The sequence below is a fragment of the Anthonomus grandis genome, chromosome 13 (genome assembly GCF_022605725.1).
Source record: "Anthonomus grandis grandis chromosome 13, icAntGran1.3, whole genome shotgun sequence".
In the NCBI taxonomy this organism is placed as follows: domain Eukaryota; kingdom Metazoa; phylum Arthropoda; class Insecta; order Coleoptera; family Curculionidae; genus Anthonomus; species Anthonomus grandis.
In genome coordinates this window covers 14,826,605-14,847,438 of record NC_065558.1, presented here as the reverse complement: position 1 = coordinate 14,847,438, position 20,834 = coordinate 14,826,605, and the positions used below count along the sequence as shown (strand labels likewise).

Below are 20,834 nucleotides of genomic sequence, written 5' to 3'. Positions count from 1 at the left end.
TGCTTTTGAGGACAAGAGCTTTACACTGATACCTAATTTTTTTAAATTTCATTACGGCGTTGTCATGTAATTCGTATTTTTAGGATATTTTTAGTGTTTTAAGGGGTTTAGTAAATTTCTTATAACAACCGCTCTGTTCAATCTAGATACACGAAATTTTTAATGTAGTTAGTTTACGGTATCAGCTTTTTCTGTCAGTAAAAGTCTAAAGTCTTTTTTATACAGAGTGTCTAATATAAATTTACCAATTTACTCAAATAAAATATGCAATAACTCGATTTTTTTAAATGGAACACCCTGTATTTTTCTCTTTCATGAAGTTTTCCTATTTATTGTCTACATTTCTTACAAAGTAAGAAACCTAACTCGCTTTTTTTGAGATATTTTACATCTTTTAAAAAACGATGCCAATAAAAGCGCATAAGTATCATTATATTATCATGTTTACCATAAAAAAAAAAAAAAGTATGTATTTAAAAAAAAATCTATCAAGATTGCTTGGAAAAATTTGTTCGTATTGTTGACAGAGTATCGGCAAAAATACTGATCTGACATTTAACACGTTAACCCCTATGTGTATCAAAAGTAATACGCAAAAAGATTTGTAAATTAGCCTGTGTGTATATTTTTTGATACATGGATATTTGGCGTATTCAACGTGCTGTGTATTTCATCCGAACACAGTTAACACGTATTTGTATGGGCTTTTTAATACCTTTAGGTTCTGGTAACTAGTTTTTTTCCTAGGTTGTTAAAAATTGTTATGTAAGTCCGGCAATATGGCAAAAATCTCGTTTAACCTAAATACCGGCAAATATTATTTTTAGGATCAGTGTTTGTTTACAGTTCGGTGATCGAGTGTTTGTACGTCTTGCTAGTGACGATTTTCGCGCGCAAATATGCCGGGTAGAAAAAAACGTGCTCTTTCGGAGTTAGAACTTTCAGCCAATTTAGCTGAAATTTTAAGTGATGTTAGCGATATTGACGAGCCATTTGATGATTCAGATGCAGATCCATGGTACGCTGAGAGTTCGGAATATGATAGCGAGGAATCTGCCGAAAAGAATAATCAAAAATATAAAAAATTTAAATATCAACAGCAACCTCAAGTACCGACAAACCAAGACCAGCCACAACAGGTTATATTTGTATTTTTATATTATACCCTCAATAATAAAAATTATGTGTATTTTTAGGGTACCAGTAGTGATGACGAAGATCAAGATATAAATTTAGTTGGTCCACAAGTTCAAGCGGCAAGAGTAGAACCAAACGTAATTTGGAATGATGTTGATGAAGAGAATCTAAATAAATTTCGAAATCCACAAGAGGATAGTACATTAGGTCCGATTGTCGAAACGCGTCATGACGACAGCCCGCTTTCTTTTTATAGGCTATTAGTTTCTGATGAATTGCTTGACCTTGAACCTCGTAACCGAAACAAATCTTATTGCTACATAGATTATTGCTGGTATTGTCAATGAGTCTATCTCAAAAGACTCAATTCTCGCCAACTGGAGTGACACAAATCACAAAGAAATGTTAAAATTTATTGGAATCCTTATATGGATGGGACTTAGCCCAAAACCTCGTCTAAAAGATTTTTGGAGCACTAGTTCTATTTATAAACCTGATATATATATAAAGTTATACAGATATCACGATGTCGATTTGAAGCTTTGCTGTCTTGTTTACATTTTTCAGATAATGAGTTATGTCCAGAGGGAAACAGATTATTCAAACTGGAAACTCTTTAGGAATATCCATCAAAAATTTCCAGGGAGCTTTGGTGCCAGGAAACTCCGTTTGTATAGATGAATCCATGGTTCCTTTTCGAGGAAGACTATCCTTTTTGCAATATATACCTGGAAAAAGCCATAAGTATGGCATAAACATTTTTAAGCTGTGTGCTTAAGGTGGGTACACGTCCAACTTAAAAGTTCCGAGTCCGAAAAGGACGGTAAAGGAAGTCCGACCCACGGATCATACTGGTTGATCCGTGGAATAAATAGAGGGTTTTTTGACATGGAATCTAACCCTGGGGCGTATATCCAATACCAATTTTAAACCTTTTATCCCTTGATGATGGACACCACTGTGTCCGAAACATGTAGGGAATTTTTAATTACTAATTGTTTAATTAATAAGTGGAGAGAGATTGCGGATTTTCATTTTACCTTAACCTACAACTCCACTGCAAGTACGGACTATTTCTTCACTATTAAATTCTTTATTCTTCATCGATCCTTAATGAATGATAAATCAAAAAAACATTTTTTTAAACTGCTTTCCCCACTTCTTCATGTCATAATTTTTGAGATACGAGCTGAGTCAAATAGATTATTATAAATAAAATAAAATATACTTATAAAGGAAGCCACCCGCAATTTTTTTTATTTGTATGGACGTTTTCAGCCTAGCAGCGATCCTGAAAGTCTGACTCGATTAGTTCTACATTATTAACATTCAGATGGTATAATTTTAATTTCTGGATAAGGATCCCATCAGAGACACAATCGAATGCTTTAGTGAGGATATAAAAAGAAGTATATGAATTCATACCCAATTCCTATCCTTCCGTCATATTTTGTCTTTCTATTGCCAATATTGTAGATGTCTTGCTTCTAAAATCAAATTAGGTGTTTCTAAATAAATAGTTTTTTTTTTTCAAAATAGATAGTTAGATCTTTTAAAAGTTAGATCTTTTAAAATTGACTCAAAAATTTTAGAAAGTATGGGAAGGAGAGAAATCGGGCGATGATTTGTTAGATCATCCTGTGATCCTTTACCCTTAAACGTGTAGTTATTTTTTTAAAGAATAAACAATATTTCCTATAAATATCCTTAAAAATCCTCAATGTTGTTAAAAACATAAAAGTTTAGGTTTAACTATTGATTCACCATGGAAATTTGCATCGTGTATGTAATGTGTGTACGTTATAAGGTTGCTGTTTTAAAAGATGTGATTTTCAGAAGCTGTTAGTCGGGTCTGATGATGCGTTTAAGGGCGAAACTCGTGAAACCTATTTTCAATTTAAATAAATATTCTAGACTTTTGACTAAACTTGGTAGTTTTCCTTTAAGAATGGTATAGTATGGGTTCGGATTTCGTGCAGCTTGGTTAAATTGAAGAGACTATAACAGGCTGGGGTTGCTTTAAATCAATTATTTTTTGAATTTTTTGACTGCATGCAGTGAAACGCATTTGAAATACTAAAAAAAAAGAAAAAAATGATAATTTGTATGTAAAGGGTTTTCTAAGGGTGTTAAAAAAGAACAATTTTCCTGGCTTAGGTTAAAAATCACATTTTATTTATTTACAGCATTTTTTTTATAAAACAATTTTATTCAATAACAAAAAACAATAAACAGATAAAAATAAAATTAGGTAAATCTATTTATATCGAAGAAAATAACCGTTAACCTTAAAAACAATTTTCTACAATATTGAACCAAATTCGAATTGGAAAGTCATTGTTGAGCTAAAATATTCAATCTTATAATCTATTTATACACATGTGTTTGGATATTGGATATGGAATAAACTATTGCCTGGCATAAGCCATGAGTGTCTTTTAAACCGTTTGTTCCTTTATTATAATAAAAATTATAATTCGGGAGAGTGCTGGTAATGATAAGTATAATAACATAAGCTCGGTGATTGTGTGAATTTCGTATTTAAAAAAATATACACAAAAATACAAAATTTGCTGACGTTTTACGCCGAAATAACTATTTTACAGCCGCACTTGTATTTTATGCTTTGCGTGGTGTGCATTAGACCAAGAGCTTCAATTAAACTAACTTTTTTTTACATGTTACTATTAGTACCGTTATTTGGAATAACGGAGGTAGGCTCAGGCGGTACAGTAAGCCACTGTCACAATGTCTGGTAGTCATGCAGGATACCAGTAGGGGTTTGATATAAGGGCTGCGCCATTCCTGTCGTCAGGCTGGGGTAAGGATTAAGTTGAGGAGCAATCATCCCCCCTGAGTGGCTGTAACTAGCCATTTTGTGACTCTCGGACTCGCTCTCAGACCCGCTGGTGTCCATGTGATGGGGTTTTCCATCCGTGATTGACTGATTACTGCAAAAAACAAATACTTGTTAAAAATAACGTTTAAAACAACGTAGCAGTGGTTTACATATCTGGCACACGGTATCATATTAAGTGCGTATCGGTTTTAAAATAGAAACTTCAGCTGGCCGATCTATTCTCAGATTCCAGGTCCAGCTAATACCGTCATCCGATACCGCTCCGACCCGAATATCCAGACTAGAAATAGAAATCTATCGGGACCCCGGTGAAAAGTTAAACAAACCGGCTTTTAGAAATGAAATTTCAAAAACTGTTTCCCATGAAGTTGATCCACCTTAATTGAACTAATCAGTAGTGAAAGGTAAACAGGAGTATTGTATAGGCGATACGAATATAAGGGGGGATCAAATTACCTGCCGAGCGAAGCCCCACAAGTTTGAGACACCCGAGGGAGGCAACGACAGGGGGTGGATGGATGTTAGCTGCCTTTATAGTCACTTTATTATTTGTTGAAATATTCTCTTGGGCCTTTTTTATTTAATGATATCATTAGATTTAGGTGTTAACAGATCGTGTTTTGTATTCTTTTAGTACATATTTTTTTCTTATTCGAGTAACAAAATGTAGTTTGCTGTATCAATTTTCACCATTCTAAAGGGCAAGGTACCTTCACCAAAGTGATATATTAGAGTTCACCTTAAGATACCTTAAATCCGAAATTTAATTAAATTTTTAAATATTTCTAAAGGTACTTAAGTATGTAATTATGGCCATGATTACAGACCCTAAATAAAATGTTGTATTTTTTCCATCTTAGCTACTCTCCTACAAGTATTTTATTTTAATTGAACCTCGCTCAAATTGATTATGCTATTTACATGTCACATTTATTTGATTTCTATGGCAAGATTTGCATAATAAGCCTGTTAGTGTTTATCCATTATGTTGTTATTATTTGGACAAGCAACGCCAAACAGAAATACTTGATTATCCATTTTATTTAGTACCACTCAAGCAGTGAGAATAGGCCGATCCTACAACATCATAAAACAATAAATTTCTAAAACTGGCTGTTCTTACGCATTGAGCAGACCGTATTTGCTTGCAAGTTCCTAATGTACAATATATACAATTTATCTGATGTTATATGCTTAATAGTCTCGGTTTTCTAATGGCATTTCCTACATTTATTAGTTTTTGGCATTGGTATCTTCCATTATATTTTTTTTGTAATTATTTGCACTAATGACTTGGTCCTGAGAAGTTGTCATAAAACCCTTAGTTTCAAGAATAGGTTATCCGTTTATCAACCATCTATGAGATGCCTCTTTATCTGGTTATAGTTGATTGAGTTCGTTATATTATATTCCATGAAGTTCTCTTTGGCACTATTGTTCTTGATTCTACGCATCGGACAGAATTGATAAATCCAAGGCATTACTTACCAGGTGACATTAGGATAACGGAGTTCAGACGATTTTGCCTTTCTGACAAATAATTCTCTCAGTTTATTCACCTGGTTTGCATCCCGCTCCAGGTAATCAATCCGCATCCACCTTTTCTCCTTGGCAATGTCTTTCTAAGAGTTAAAGACCTTAGATAATAATTTTCCGACTATGTAAGCTTGATGCGTATTGTCCTTTGTATTTCCTCTAGTTATATATTGCTTCATTTGAAAATGCCGCAGGAATATGTCGGAGCAGGGAAAGCATATGTGTTGATGGCAGTTCAGATTGCATGAGCAACTTAACTCGTTTATATTGTTCAGTATCTCTTGACTTCCCCTGTTTCTGGGCGTCAAGTCTAGCCTATTAGAAGCCCAAAAACTTGTAAGTTTCACCTATCTCTATTGCTCGAATCATGTCTCCATTGGGAAGCTCTGTATCACCATTAATTATTTTTCCTCCTTCGATGTTTAGAATTTTACAATTCTCAAAACAAAAGTCCATATTTATATCGGTAGAAAAAGTGCCTCTAATTTTAAGAAGCTCATTAATCTGTTTCTTGCTTCCTGCATATAAATGGAAGACTTAGATAACTGAAATTTCTATTAGCTTTAATGTTAAATCCATATTCTGTACGATATGGATTACTATTATTCTTAACTGTTTTAATCTCAGGCTGGTTGTTGATGTTGCCTGGTTTTCATCTCTATGCTACGAGTATTACCACGGAGCCTCAAGGTCTATTGTGGTTATATGGAGTGGTTAAGAAATTTTCTGACCAGGTTACAGTTCTACAGTGTTGTTGCTTTTTGGAACTGTGTAAGGATAGCTGGGTCAAGATTCATTTTATTTATGTTTTCTGTGACGGACTTAGGGGTGACTCCAGTGGGTGCCATAACTAGGTATTACTTTATACATTGTTTTATTTCCATGGTGTCTAAATTTCTTCTTCTTCGTTCCGTCGTATGTTTGCATTAGTAGGTACTGTAAAGTCGATCAGATAAGAAGCTCCGTTCTTCTTTAGTAAATGTTATCCTCTAGTATTGTCTCTGGATAGGATTGTTTTTGTTTGTGGGTATTTCAGTGATTAATCATCGAGCTGTTGGTGGACGATTTTAGCTGCGTATTATGTCACACTGTATATTCCTGCAAATAATTTACATCCGCTTATAGTAGTCTATTGTCTCTCTTATTGCCTGTATTGTTGACATTTTCTGCAGGTGTCTGTGTCTGTATTTTTAGATTTTTCATTGTGTGGCATTTCTATTATTATTATTTTAATTGTATGTGAAATAATCATATCCAGAACGATTTTTTAATATTGTAGAAAAATTCCAAGTGAATTCGTTAAAATAGTTATAAAGGTAGACAAGGTTAAAATGAGAATAAAAGATCATATTATACTTAAATATGTAATAACAGGGTAGTAAGAGAATGTAGAGATTTAAAAGTGGTAATGAAAAACTTATATTTTTTTGATAAATTAACAACTTTTCTTGAATACACATGTATAGGATCCCCGTCTAAGATCCATTTTATATGATGTGTTCAATGGAAAACTCCATTAAAACATTATTTATTTTAAAAATATTTACTTTAGTCCTATAGGCGTTGTGGTACCTATAGACTCTAATTCTTTTATGACTTTCTGTCAGAAAAAAGCCTTTTAGCCACTAAGCGAAACCAGAAAGTTACCCCAGGTCAATATCGAGTTACTTCCATTCAATGTCACTTCTTGTAATGCGTAATCGATACTATTCTGCCAGTGTTGATTTCTACTAGTGCTGTTTGCGGTTTTTAATTAAGTCGGACGTACTCGTTAAGGCTGATCGTTGGTACTTAATCTTGAATAAAAGTGCGTAATATTACAGATTATATACAGGGTTTTTCATTATTATTGTGTATGACTGAAAGAATCGACCACTTTTGTACATTCAGCATTAACACCTTAGTATTTCCCTAATTAGTTTTTTCCAGAAACGAGCTCAGGAATATGTATATAATATTCAGAAATAAAAAATGCCCGTCCATAGCCAGTCCTAGTTGAATTGAATTGAGGTAATGCGACATTACTCAATTTCATATTATCTATTTTACTATCAAAAATGTATACCTATATCACATTCTTATGACGAAATAGAACATATGTTTTAAAAATATTCAAGGAAAAAATATACAAAACTGAATATACTTGAAACATAATAAGCGTATCATATTTTCTAATTTCCTCAAGAGACAGTGTTGGCAACTGTATTTTTTCTATCATACATAAATGATCTGCAAAATCATGACCAAGGCTTTTACTCGGTAGACTTACTGAGTTACAAAAGATAAATGTGAGTATGCTTTAAAATGGCTAAAAAAGTAATTCCAGCTGAAGGTTCTTAGTTTAGAATACTGAAAGGCTAGAAGTAGCATACCGTGGGCAGTTTCTTTGCTTGCAACATCTCTGATATAATGACGCCAAATGCTTATGTCAAAATCGCAAGAAAACACTTCAAAATCTGATAAAGATTTGTCACTTAATTTGACAAACACAAAATAATACTACTGTTCGTCCTGAATAAAATATCAAACATTTTTTTAAATAAAATTTGATAAAAAAACTTTAATGACGTCGATATTTAACGTTAAATAAATGTAGCAAATGTATTTTGAAGAAAAAGGTAATGACATGGCAACGCCACTCGATCCCATTGTTGATGCCACCGACACAAGGAATCACTACCAGTGACGTCGTCAAGAAATATTTACATTATAAATATTTATTAATAATAGAGTATGCGTTGAATATAAGTAATATTACCGTTTATGAACTGTACTTTTATCAACGCACTTCATTAGAGTAAAGGTACCGACCTAATAAGAAGCATTTTTAGGTAAATTAAATATTTAATAGATTTCTTGATACTAATTTTGAACATTTTGCATAATTTTATTGTATTAAGCAAATACCATTTTTACATCACTTATTTTATATCACATGAGATAATATATAATGGGTGCTGCCTTCTTCAACGCGACAGTATTGCTATATCGGAAACTAATCTAGCTAATAATTAATAATTAATTAATTTTCAATAAAGACATTAATAATTTTCCTGCCAACAAAACATAAAATAAGTCCTGTTAGGACAATAATGGACAAACCTCCAGTTTTCTTTTTTTTTAATAGTCTATTAATAGTATTATTTCACTTATATTGGTATTTCACACATATATTCACATTCAAGTTTTTACTTAGAATGATTTCTAAGATCCCCTATTCTACGTTTATGAAGACGGTTCCTCATGATGTGTTTTTATGAAAGTATATGGATATTTACTTATGAAAGATAATATTTATTTTTAGTTTTTTATATGTACTTTTAGAGCAAGTTATATCTATACCTACATTTTATTTTTAAGCCAAAACCCAATACAAATGATTTATATTATGTGGTAATATACAGGATGCCTCCGATTAAGTCGGCACTATTGGTATCTTTGTTAATATTTAAATACAGGGTCGGTTAAATTAGCAAACTAGTAGGATTTTTTCTGTTGATTAAAATGGTGAAAACAGAAAAAAAAATTGAACATCGCGTTTTCGAGAAAATGTGAAAAATGTACTTTTGTTAAATGGAATCCCCTGTATATTTTTACATAAATCAAAAGATAATAGTCCAGACTTGCTTTTTGCAACTGGTTACGTAACGCATATGAAGCTAATGATAATATTTTAAACCGTATAATTTGGAGCGACGAAGCTAATTTTTCAAACAAAGGTATGTTTAACTGTAAAAATGTACACTATTGGTCCCAAGAAAATCTTTTCCTTACTGATCCCAGAAATCCTCAAAATCAATTTAGTATAAACGTTTGGTGCGGCTTAATAGGAAGCCAAGTAATAGGACCTGTGTTTTATGATGGCACTTTGACTGGAAGGAGATATGTTGATCTCATATTATCTGGAGCGCTGGAAGATTATTTGGATAATGTTAACTTGGAGAGACGGCAACAAATCTATTTTCAACAGGATGGAGCACCTCCTCATCAACTAAATGATGTAAGAATATTACTTAATAGACTGTTTGACGATAAATGGATTGCGACACGTGGCCCGATTCGTTGGCCACCTAGGTCACCAGACCTAACCCCTCTAGATTTTTATTTTTGGGGTTACATAATATAAAATGAAGTGTATAAAAAAAACCAGAACCGTTGATGAACTTCAAACACATATTAGGCAAATATTTGGATCAATAGATAGAAGATCAATCTTAAAAGCTACAAGACGTGTGCTTAAGTGTGCTCAGAAATGTATTGAACAAGATGGCGATGTTTTTGCTCATTTATTGTAAATTAGTAGTTTTACTTGATGTTATTTATTTCAAAGCCAACTTGCCTAAATTTGACAAAATTATTAATATCGCTATAACTTTGTTATTTTTAGGTTTAGGCTATTAGTGTAAATAAACTTTTTTATTAAGAAAATTATTATCTTTTGATTTATGTAAACATATACAGGGGATTCCGTTACAAAAGTACATTTTTCACATTTTCTCGAAAACGCGATGTTCAATTTTTTTTCTGTTTTCACCATTTTAATCAACACACAAAATCCTACTGATGTGATCCGCATTTAGTAGAAAAAGGGATATAAGCTTTCGTTCCTGCGAAGATCGTCTCTGTAATTTGGTTTGCACATTCTGAGATGTTATTGGTTCTAAAGCAGACCTCTTTCCAAGGGAATGAACGATAAAATTCCCGAAGATGGTTCCACTCTGCTGATTTATAGTGCCATACCTTCCGCGGCATCGGAGGATCCTGCGTTTTAACCTTCAACTGGCAAGAGACTGTTATCAATTTGTGGTCCGATGTTCCTAGGGGGGCATGCACTGATATAGTGTACGAGTCAGAGTCTGAAGCCAAGACCAGATCTAGGAGACTGGCGAACTCGCCGTCTCGATCGGGGATTCTGGTAGGTTCCTCCACAAGCTGCGTAAGCCCGCATATGGTGGCAAATAGCTCAACTTCTCGTCCTTCATCGTCGTTCTTGTTGCAGAAGCGCAGCCAGTTGATATTGTGAACGTTAAAATCACCCATGGCGATGATAACTGCGCTTGGGTAGTCAATTTGCAGATGGTTAATGCAATTAACCAGGTTCAAAAAGAGCCGTCTATATTGGGTGTTGCTTGGTGGTCTGTAGATACAGCAGATAAATTTCGTGGCACCACTGGCTATTATTTTGAACCACATGACGTCGAAGTCCGCAGGTTCAAGCATTTCCTCCCGCTGGCAACTCAAATCGTTCTTGACAAATACTGCCAATCCAAAGTTTAGTCGAAATCGGGTGTGTAGATCGTATCCAGGATAAATGAGGTGAACATTTGTTGTTGAAGGTTTCACCTTTGTTTCTGCCAATGCCAGAATGTAAGGCTTACTTGATTGCAGGTGTTGGTGTACTGCATTAATATTGGTGTTTAGGCCTCTGATGTTGCAGAAATTGATTTTTAGGCTTTTAGATCCATCTGATGCCTCCGCCCGGAGATCCGAATGGGAGGCGAGTTTACCTCCGGAAAGTTTTGGTTGTGAGGGCGTCATCATGCACATTATATCAGTAGATCTTAAATATTAATGTGTTAATCCAGTCTCTAGATGATGCACAATTTCAAAATCGCTTTTAAACAGAGGCTTCCTCATATTTTTAAGTTTTAGCACCATAATTGGAAAAAAAAATAGCATCCTAATCAGAGAAATATTACAAATGAAAAAAAAGCCTCTGGATAGCTCAAATGACTGACTCTGCGAAAATTCTTAAAATTGTAATTTATGAAAGGCACTCTGACCCTCTATCTTAGAAATTCAGAGCAACAACCATCCCTATATAAAAAAAAATCACCAATTCAAAATTTGAGTTTTATTCACCGTTGAGTGAGACCTTGAGTGAGATGGAAAAGTCTTCTGTGATACCTTCCTTAGTCTCTACTTCTTTTGTCTAAAATGAACTTAATGGTTTTAATTGCTTATAACTTATATATTGCTTGTCATCTTGATAAATAAATAATTATATATGGCGATTTTACAACCATATGCATACTAAAAATATGCATTAGTTCAATAAGTTAAGACGTACTCCCATATTTCTCATCTCGCTGCACGTGGTTCTTATAATAAGCACATTTGTTCTAAATAATATTCTCGTTTCCCATTGAAAACAAAGGTTCAAGGAACCTGTCACACACCCAAAAAGAGACCAAAGAAACACAAAAAAAAAGGCCGAAATGTATTTAGCGGAATTCGGTAAACACATGTGCGCGCCACTTGTCACCCGAGTGACTCCCCGGGGTGTCGGAATGTCCCACGGAGTCTCGAAGAGGCAAAGAAAAGGTCCTCGTGAGAGTGTTTGTTTTACCATTAATTTGCCCAAAAATGCCTCTTTAAGGTATAATGTCTTTTTGGGTGGTGGTTTGGTGTGGACATTATACAGGGACGACATATAAAAAGCATTTTGGATTGTTGAAATAAAAGCAAATTTCGTACAGATGAAAAGCGTAATTTTTATAAGATTTGTAGAATATTGTTAGGTTTCTAAAAAAAAGTACAAAGTAACACCTTTAATTAATGAAAATTGGTGAAGAAATTAGAAAATATCACTTTTGTTTCATATTATTGCAAATTCATGGTGTAGTATAATCATTTATTCAAGTATAAGTATCTCTTTGACCGTAATGTTTACGAGGTGCACTGTCGTCTAAATAATCGAAAAATCACTCAATCATATTTTTTTAAAATAATATAATTTTATTTTAGTTGCAACTCTGAATGGCTATCATTAATTCTATGTAAGATACGTGGATGCTATTTTTATTATTTGTAAAGGAGGGTATAATTTATTATCTCACCTTTTAAATCATGTCAATAGTCTGTACAGCTCAACAGAATTTACTTTAGCATCACAAAATGTACAACAAAAATATAATTTTAGACTTGGATTTTCAAATTTATAGGTCTACCGATACTGGAACTGTCATTCCTGGGATATCACTACATCCAATTCAACATTGGCTGGCTGCCTTTCATAGTTACATCAATAAACTAGTTTCACTACCCTTTTTCCAACAGCATTTTCAAAAAGAACTTAATGTTATTTGTTTTTAAATAACATTTGCGACACTAAGCCTTACAGATCTTTAACTTATGCATGTCAAACAAATTATTTTAAAACCCTTCATAAATGTTTCATTTAAAAATTCAAATTCCTTAAATAACCTAATTGCCAATAATAAAGATCCCATAGATAAAATGGAAAGAAGTAGGGTGTATCAATTAACTGCTACATATTGGTAGAACTTATAATAGGAATTTTAAAATTAGAATAAAAGAACTTTTAAGAGATCTTAATAAACCTAACTTACCTAACAGTTATTCATCACAATTTACTTAAGATTTGTTATATTGCACTCATAATTACGACCCTAACAGTTACTTTAAAATTTTATATTTTGCCAAAAAAGGACACTACCTAAATAACTTACTTATGGAAATTCATATATCGTTTAAAGAAAATAATATGCATACCTTAAATTCAGAGGTAAATTTAGATTATTCGCCTATTTTTACAGCTCTTATATATATAAATAAATAAAAAATCAAAACACATTTTTTTTAATACGCCATATAAATATTTACAACACAATATACCTAATAAACAAATAGAATTCTGCGTTGTCTGGTTATTCTTGATTGCTTCTCACGCTTTTATCTTTAATTTTTGTTATAAAATTAATAACGATTATCACCAAATGAAAAAAAAATCAAAAATGTATGCTACATCAAAAAACATGTAATATAGTCTAGGTTATTGTGCTTGTATTTTAATTTTTTCGTATCTATAAGTGAATCGTTTTAATTACAAGCACATCTATTTTTTGAATTGTTACATTCTATTAGCAGAGTTTTTAGAATTTTAAGTAACCAATATTTTATTAAAATCATTATCAGATGTTATTATGAAGTACACGTCTTATTGTAGCCTTAGGCGGCCTTATAATGGGGTGTAACTGGTAGACCCCGAAACTAGTAGCCAATAAAGAAAGGATTGTGAGAAAAGAGCATTTCGTATTTCATTTGTAAAAAAAAAATCTTAAAATGACACTTATTTACTATTCAATGTTATGCTACCAGCAACTTTATTTTTCAAATTTGACTGTGCTTGTTATTTAATTTTTTAATAGGACCGTGAAAGCAAGATAAAATAAAAAGCACAGAACCATATTTGAAAAAATAGATAGAAAATGGCCAATCAAAGCCAAAACATCGATTTTTAGCAGAAAATAGCCCAACCTAGCAATTAAAATCACATATTTGATGCAATTTAGTTGTTTTAGTTTTAAAATTAAATTTCACTGGCTGGAAGAGATAATATAGAACATTTTCTTTAGCAAATCAAAATTCAATTTTTGTATTTTAATTTAAGCCTGTTCAGACAGTTAAAATCACTTTTTTGACATTTTTGATTCTTTGACAGTGAAAGTCGATTCACGAAGTCTGGCAACAATAATTTTTTTTTTTACGTACAAATAGCTATTTTACTTTTTTTATATGCCATAGTTTTATTTATGTGTTTATGAAATAGAGGGTGTTAAAAATCGGCCTTCCAAAAAAATTCGGCATAACAAAAGACAATCTTTTAAAGAGATTTTAACATATTCATTACATTTCCTTAGAATTAAGACATATTTCCGAATTAAATGATAAAATATCCAATACTATTACAGGGCAAAGGAGATAAATATTTACAGTACAGTAATTTTTTAAGAAGAGTAAATAAATTTAAACCTTCATGTTAGTTGAGCCTATTGATATAGAAAATTTCAGTCTCCATTTTGAAATTGCTTTGGATGCAAGTTCGAAATATATCAATTGTATACAAAATTCATTTAATATAATGATCATTTAGTATCATAAGGTTATAGACATAGTAACAAGTGGAAGCTATTTGATGATTAAAGGTGAAAGCTATATCTCCGTTGAGTTCTAGCTATACATGTATAATGTACATTGAAATGACAGAAAAAAAGGAAATATACCGAGTTACTTTTGAACTTTTAAAAATGTTTAATTTTTTCCACACATGGTTTCGTAAAAGATAACTAAACCCTATCACTTCTTATTTAAAAAAAAATTCATTTGATATATGAAGTATAACAACAATATATAAATATTGCATTGAGCATACTGCATGTTAATTGAATAAATCAAAGTGTAATAACTGTTTAACGTAAGTAGTCATATATCGTTGAATTTCATTTATCAACAGTTATTAATTGCTACCAATAAATTATTTTTTTTTATTTACATCGTTTCAGGGATGCAGTACTTTCAAAAAACCCCCGAACCTCCGGTTAAATAAGTTTTGGGTTGAGTTAGTTTAAAATTCATATAAAAAATTATTTTTCCGAACACTAAAAATTTTTTCCCATCTAGAACCTTTAAATAACCGTGCTCTAATTAGATCCTATTAATCTGCCACTAGCCTCAGAATTCACCCCTTGATATAATTGCAAGGGATGGGTGGGATACGCCTAGAATTCTGCTGCGTATTATCGATAAAGCGGGGCAATCGCGAAGTATGTGGTCCATTGCGTCGTCTTTATGGTTGTATGCCCTACATAAAGGCCTTCTGCTTTGTTTTCGTTTTGTTTGAAAAGGTGCCCATTTAATTCACAGTGACCAGTAAGGATGCCTTTTATAAGGCGCAGTTTCCCTTTAGTTTGATTTGCGGATTGCTTCCACTTGGCCGAGTAGCTGAGAAGCTCATTAGACAAATTGCAGCATTGAGATCATTCCACCACTTTTTGAAAAGCGTGTGAGATATGATTTTATTAGTTCTTTGATATTCGACATCGTTAGACCCACGAGAAGCTCCGGTTCTGCTGGTTAAAGGACGGCGGCCCTCTTGACAAGGAAGTCACCTTGCTGTGGTTGCGTCCCTTATTGGAAGAAGCTTCCACGAGGGTGCGGTGGCATTGTTGCACTAGTTTTGACGTAAGGCATAGTCTTAACAGCACAAGAACTGTCTGTCTGTGTTGATAATCACCATTTTATCAGTTACGTTGCTACTGATTAGTTGTTTTACCGCCAGGGTTATGCCATATATTTCGTATCGAATGACACTCGGCATAGTACCTAATGCTAGCTAGCATGGTGTTTTAATTGGAGGTCTTTGGATTATATGCCGCAGACTGAACCTCTTTTAGTTTTGGAATCATCCGAATCGATATTAGTAATAGCGCCTATCCGATTGGTAACATTGCTCTTGATGTTGATTGTCTAGGGTAAATTGTTACCTAGACAATCTGAATAAAATTATTGAATAAAAATATTGGCGAGGAACGGTCAACTCGAGCCTCCAGTAGAGAAAGCGTACGTGTTGCTTCTTGACGAAGGCAAGCTCTCTTCAGGCCTATCCCAATACTTAATTCAGTAAAGCGGGCACGCTCACGATCATTGTGAGTAGAACGACGTCCTTGATATACAGTGTGATGACTTTAACTGGAATAAATTCAGTTAAAACTAATCAAAATTTATCTCGCAAAATTCTTGAGACCCGTCGATTTTTGTTTATTTTTTTTCACATTTCAAGATAGTTTTTGTATTTTTTCACCTACAGGGAGGGTCCAAATTAACCCAAACTTTTTTTTTTCAAATGGAAAGCCACTTTTTTTAAACTTTCATTGAAAAAAGCGCCACAAAATTCGACGGGTCTCAGGAATTTTGCGAGATAAAATTTGATTAGTTTTAACTGAATTTATTCCAGTTAAAGTCATCACACTGTATGTGTCACAAGGCGTAACTTCCAAAACTACTGCTGGTGTGCTAGCTATTATTATTATTATATATTTTTTTTCCTTTTACTGTTTAAAACCTTTCAGGTAAAATTCAATCAGGTACTTTATGCATGTTCTTGGAAAATTACACGAGAAGATGCTATATGGGTTGCTGTTATTGACATATTGTCAAAGATTGTAAGCAGAACAACGCGCGAAGTGTAATAAGAATAAAAATGTTAGAGTGTTAAGTGTGCAAATTGTGGGATTTCGAGTCAAAAGTATCAATATATCATGTGATACATACAATTGAGAATCTTGTTAAAGAATTAAGGTACTGAGAGTGAGTAAGTACATCAAATACCAATTGGAATCTAGTTAGAATATTGTCCTTATTATGTATTTTAATGGTCAACGTTATAGCCTTAGAACATTAAAATATTTGGCTAGAAGTAGCATGCCGTGGAACTATGGGCAGTTTGTTTGCTTGCAATATCTCTGATGCAATAATGCCAAGTGCTTGTGTATAAATTGCAAGAAAAAACTTTATATTATCATAAAAGTTTATCACTAAAAACTCTGTCACTCAGTCAAAACAGACACAAAAGAATACTACTGTTGCTCCTGAATAAAATATCAAAAATTTTCTTAAGATACTCTTTAATCAAGTTGATATTTAATGTTAAATGAAATTAAAATTATTATATTTTAAAGAAAAAGGTAATGATTGGCAACGCCGCTCAATCCCAGTGTTGATTCCACCGACATAAGAAATCACTACCAGTGGCGTCGTCAAAAAATATTGAATAGCATACTCTATTAAATATTTTTTAAATATAAGTAAGATTACCGTTTATGAATTGTTTATACAGTGTGTGTCAGCCAAATGGAATAAATTAGCTAATAAATAGATGGGAGCGTGTTGGAAAAAATGCTCGAACACGTCGATTGGTTTTTATAGTTGCGCATTTTTTTCATAAAAACTTTTTATACAGGGTGTATCAGATAACGGTGGTCAATACCAACTTGCTTAGTTTAAACATAACATCCTGTATGTTAATTAATTTTTAGATTCCTCAGATCATTTTAGACATATTTTGTATACAATGACTGTTTCGGAAATATTAAGTAAAATTCAAAAAATAACATTTAGAAAAGAAAATTATTTATTTTTCAAGATTCTCTACAACTCACTTACTACTTCTTGCCCATTTAGGTCTTGGTAATGATAAAGCAAGCAAAAACTATTTCAGCATTCCTTTTTATTGATATGAAATAAAAAACAACTAAAAATTATTGTTTACTTTGGTTTAAAATGCCAGACTTAATGTTGACTCATGTTGCATGACAGAAGTAGTCGTCAGTGCTATAGTCGTTTGAATTTCATTAACTACAAGCCAGAAAATCGCTTATTTCACGAAAAATTTCCAAATTTGTCACCTTTAACCCAAAGGACAATTAGTAAAATAGAAAAGCAATTCCGCGAGCTGGGCCATGTTAGGCAGGTAAAAAAAGCAGCTGCTAATGCAATAAGTGAGGATACCAAATTGGCTGTTATGCTTGAATTTGAGGAACACCTACATACATCTACTCGGAAAGCAGCCCCAGTACTCGATATTAGCTATTCATCAGTTATTAGAATATTAAAAGAAAACAAAATGCATCCCTATAAAATTATACCCACACAGGAGCTCACGGAAGACGATTTTGACAGGAGAATGTATTTTTGTGAACAAATGATGGCAATGTTAGACAGCAATGTGATCCAATTAGAACATGTTATGTTTTCTGATGAGTGCACCTTTACTCTTCACGGTCATGCCAATCGTTAAAATTGCCGCTATTGGTCCAGGGAAGATCCTCGCTGGACGAGAGAAGACAATACTCAATACCCTGAAAAGGTTAACGTGTGGGCAAAAATTATTGAAGATCAGATCATAGGTCCCTTTCTTATTGAGGGCAATTTGAATGGCGATAATTATTTAGAATTGCTTCAAAATGATGTAGTGCCAACGTTGGCCAACTTGTATCCTGATCCAGAAAACCCACAAGTTCCAGCGAATATGATATAAGTTCAACAAGATGGACCACCAACCCACTACCAAATAAATGTCCAGCAGTACCTCAACCAAATATATCCAGATCGGTGGATAGGGAGGCGAGGATCGATGGAATGGCCAGCACGGTCTCCCGATCTGACGCCATTAGACTTTTTCTTATGGGGATATGTGAAAACTATTGTATATAAAACTAAACCCGCTGACTTACGAAAATGAATAACCTGGCAATTAGATCGATCACACCTGAGATGTTGAGTAACGTTAGAAGACATTTCTATTTACGGGTAGGGTGTTGCCAAGACGTTCGTGGCGAGCATTTTGAACATCTCCTACATTGATATTATTGTTCAGATTTGTATTATGTATAAGTTTTTGAATATGTTGTAACAATTTTCGGCAAATAAATAATTTTCTTTTCTAAATGTTATTTTTTGAATTTTACTTAATATTTCCGAAACAGTCAAAGATTGGATACAAAGGACATTGTATACAAAATATGGCTAAAATTATCTGAGGAATCTAAAAATTAATTAACATACAGGGTGTTATGTTTAAACTAAGCAAGTTGGTATTGGCCACTGTTATCTGATACTCCCTGTATAAAAAGTTTTTATGAAAAAAAAATGCGCAACTATAAAAACCAATCGACGTGTTCGAGCGTTTTTTCCAACACACTCTCGTCTATTTATTAGCTAATTTATTCCATTTGGCTGACACACAGTGTATGTTTGTTTAACGCACTTCATTAGAGTAAAGGCATGTAAATTAAATATCTAACGATTTCTTAATAATTAATGTTGCATAATTTTATTATATTAAACACATATCACTTGTTATATACTTGTATATTATATATTTGTATATTATATACTTGTATATATACAAAGGGACTGACTTTTTTAAAGGGACAGCATTGCTATATCGGCAAATAATCTACCTAATGTCTTTATTGAAAATACATAATAACTATTGGTAGGTGTACATAGGATTATGCCATTTTTCTCTCGAGAAAATAACAAAACTTGATACAAATCCTATTAGTAAAACCATCGATAAAACTCCAGTTTTCTTTTTTTATAGCCTATTAATAGTTAAGTATTTTCAAAAAAATATTTAGATTTTAAAATATATCCTTATTTCACTTATACTCGTACTATAATATAAGATTCTCTATTCTACGTTTATAAAAAATGGTTCTTCCATGATGTGATGGTATGAAAATATTGCTATTTACTTATGAAAAGATCGGTTTTTGCCATGAATTTTTATTTATTTCTACGTTTTATTTTTAATCTAAAATCCAATACAAATAATTTATATTATGTGTTAATATATAGCTGAAAATTCTCTCTTTTGAAAATATGTCAAAGCTTGATAACACAATATCGGTAAATATGTTTGTGTTGTTGTTTGCTGATTCTAGTCTTTCAATGTTCTAAGGTTAATAAGGACATAATTTATTATGGTCACCTGACATAGTGTCCAAAATAAATTATGACTGGCGACCACTATGACAATTAATGCCAAATATTATATTTTTGAATAAGATTCACGAAATCCTTGTCAAAAATGCTAGGGGCCAGATATAGTACCTAATTTCAATGTATATACTGTGCAGAGGTTTAACAATATAATTAAAAAGATACCTCATAGAGCCAACCGTACTTATAATATTATTGGATCTACCAACAGGATTAATTCTCGTTTTTACGGTGGCATACAAAACACGTGTCACAATAAGTTTAGACCAATTAATGTTGTCCCAATTTAAAAAGATTGTTGAGGTCAGAAGTCAAGGAACAGTTACTAGGGTTTCGTGAAAATCACCCTAGAATTTAAAATTGTCTTTGAAACCATAAATATAGATATAGTTATTAAAAAATTAGAACGGTTGGGGATTAGACATACGGCTTTGACCTGGTTCAGATTATATTTGTGTAATAGAGTGTAGTGTGTTCAATTATGTAAGTCTTAGATATAGTGTATCATAAGAAATTAGGCTCATTACTGTTTTTGTTATATATTAATGATAGAATAATACTGATTCTTTGAAAATTGTAAAATTTGGTATTGTGGCAATATGGTAAAAAGTATTTTTACAAAAAAATAATGTATTACCTGGAAATAATAAAAAGTGTATTTTTTATGTAGGTTCAATATTAAATTAAATAATATTTTAAGATTTTTTGCAGGTTACAGTTTAAAAAAAATTAAAAAAAAAAAAAGAAATAACATTTTTGGTATTTCCCTGAATTTAAATATTCTTCGCTAAAAAAGTCACTTGTTGTGATTATCATTATTAACATTTGCTTATTAATATAAAACCTTTTTTTAATTTATGCCTTTCTTCAATTTTATTCGTTTTACTTTTTACTTATTTTATAAAATACCACTATGCCTTAATAAAAAAATATCTATAGTGTCCTAAAACAGTAGAAATGTTGACATAAAAGCATGACAGATTTTCAGTAATTT

At 32.4% G+C, this 20,834-nt stretch overlaps 2 protein-coding genes across 4 annotated transcripts in view; one reads left to right on the top strand and one right to left on the bottom strand.

The window, feature by feature from the left end:
* The first annotated feature begins 825 nt into the window (after positions 1-825).
* Positions 826-2,420, top strand: LOC126743778 (uncharacterized). The gene is made up of 2 exons (XM_050451001.1): positions 826-1,139; positions 1,197-2,420. Exons 1-2 carry the CDS (start codon positions 900-902, stop codon positions 1,482-1,484), a joined length of 528 nt encoding a protein of 175 aa, XP_050306958.1. The 5' UTR covers positions 826-899; the 3' UTR covers positions 1,485-2,420.
* Positions 2,421-3,290: 870 nt separating this feature from the next.
* The window catches only part of LOC126743777 (homeobox protein six1), a 68,350-nt gene continuing 50,806 nt past the window's right edge, over positions 3,291-20,834 (bottom strand). For all 3 annotated transcript variants that reach the window (XM_050451000.1, XM_050450998.1, XM_050450999.1), the window contains exon 5: positions 3,291-4,088. In XM_050451000.1, the coding sequence (XP_050306957.1) occupies positions 3,881-4,088 (208 nt within the window). In that variant the 3' untranslated portion in view covers positions 3,291-3,880. The remainder of the gene's footprint in view (positions 4,089-20,834) is intronic.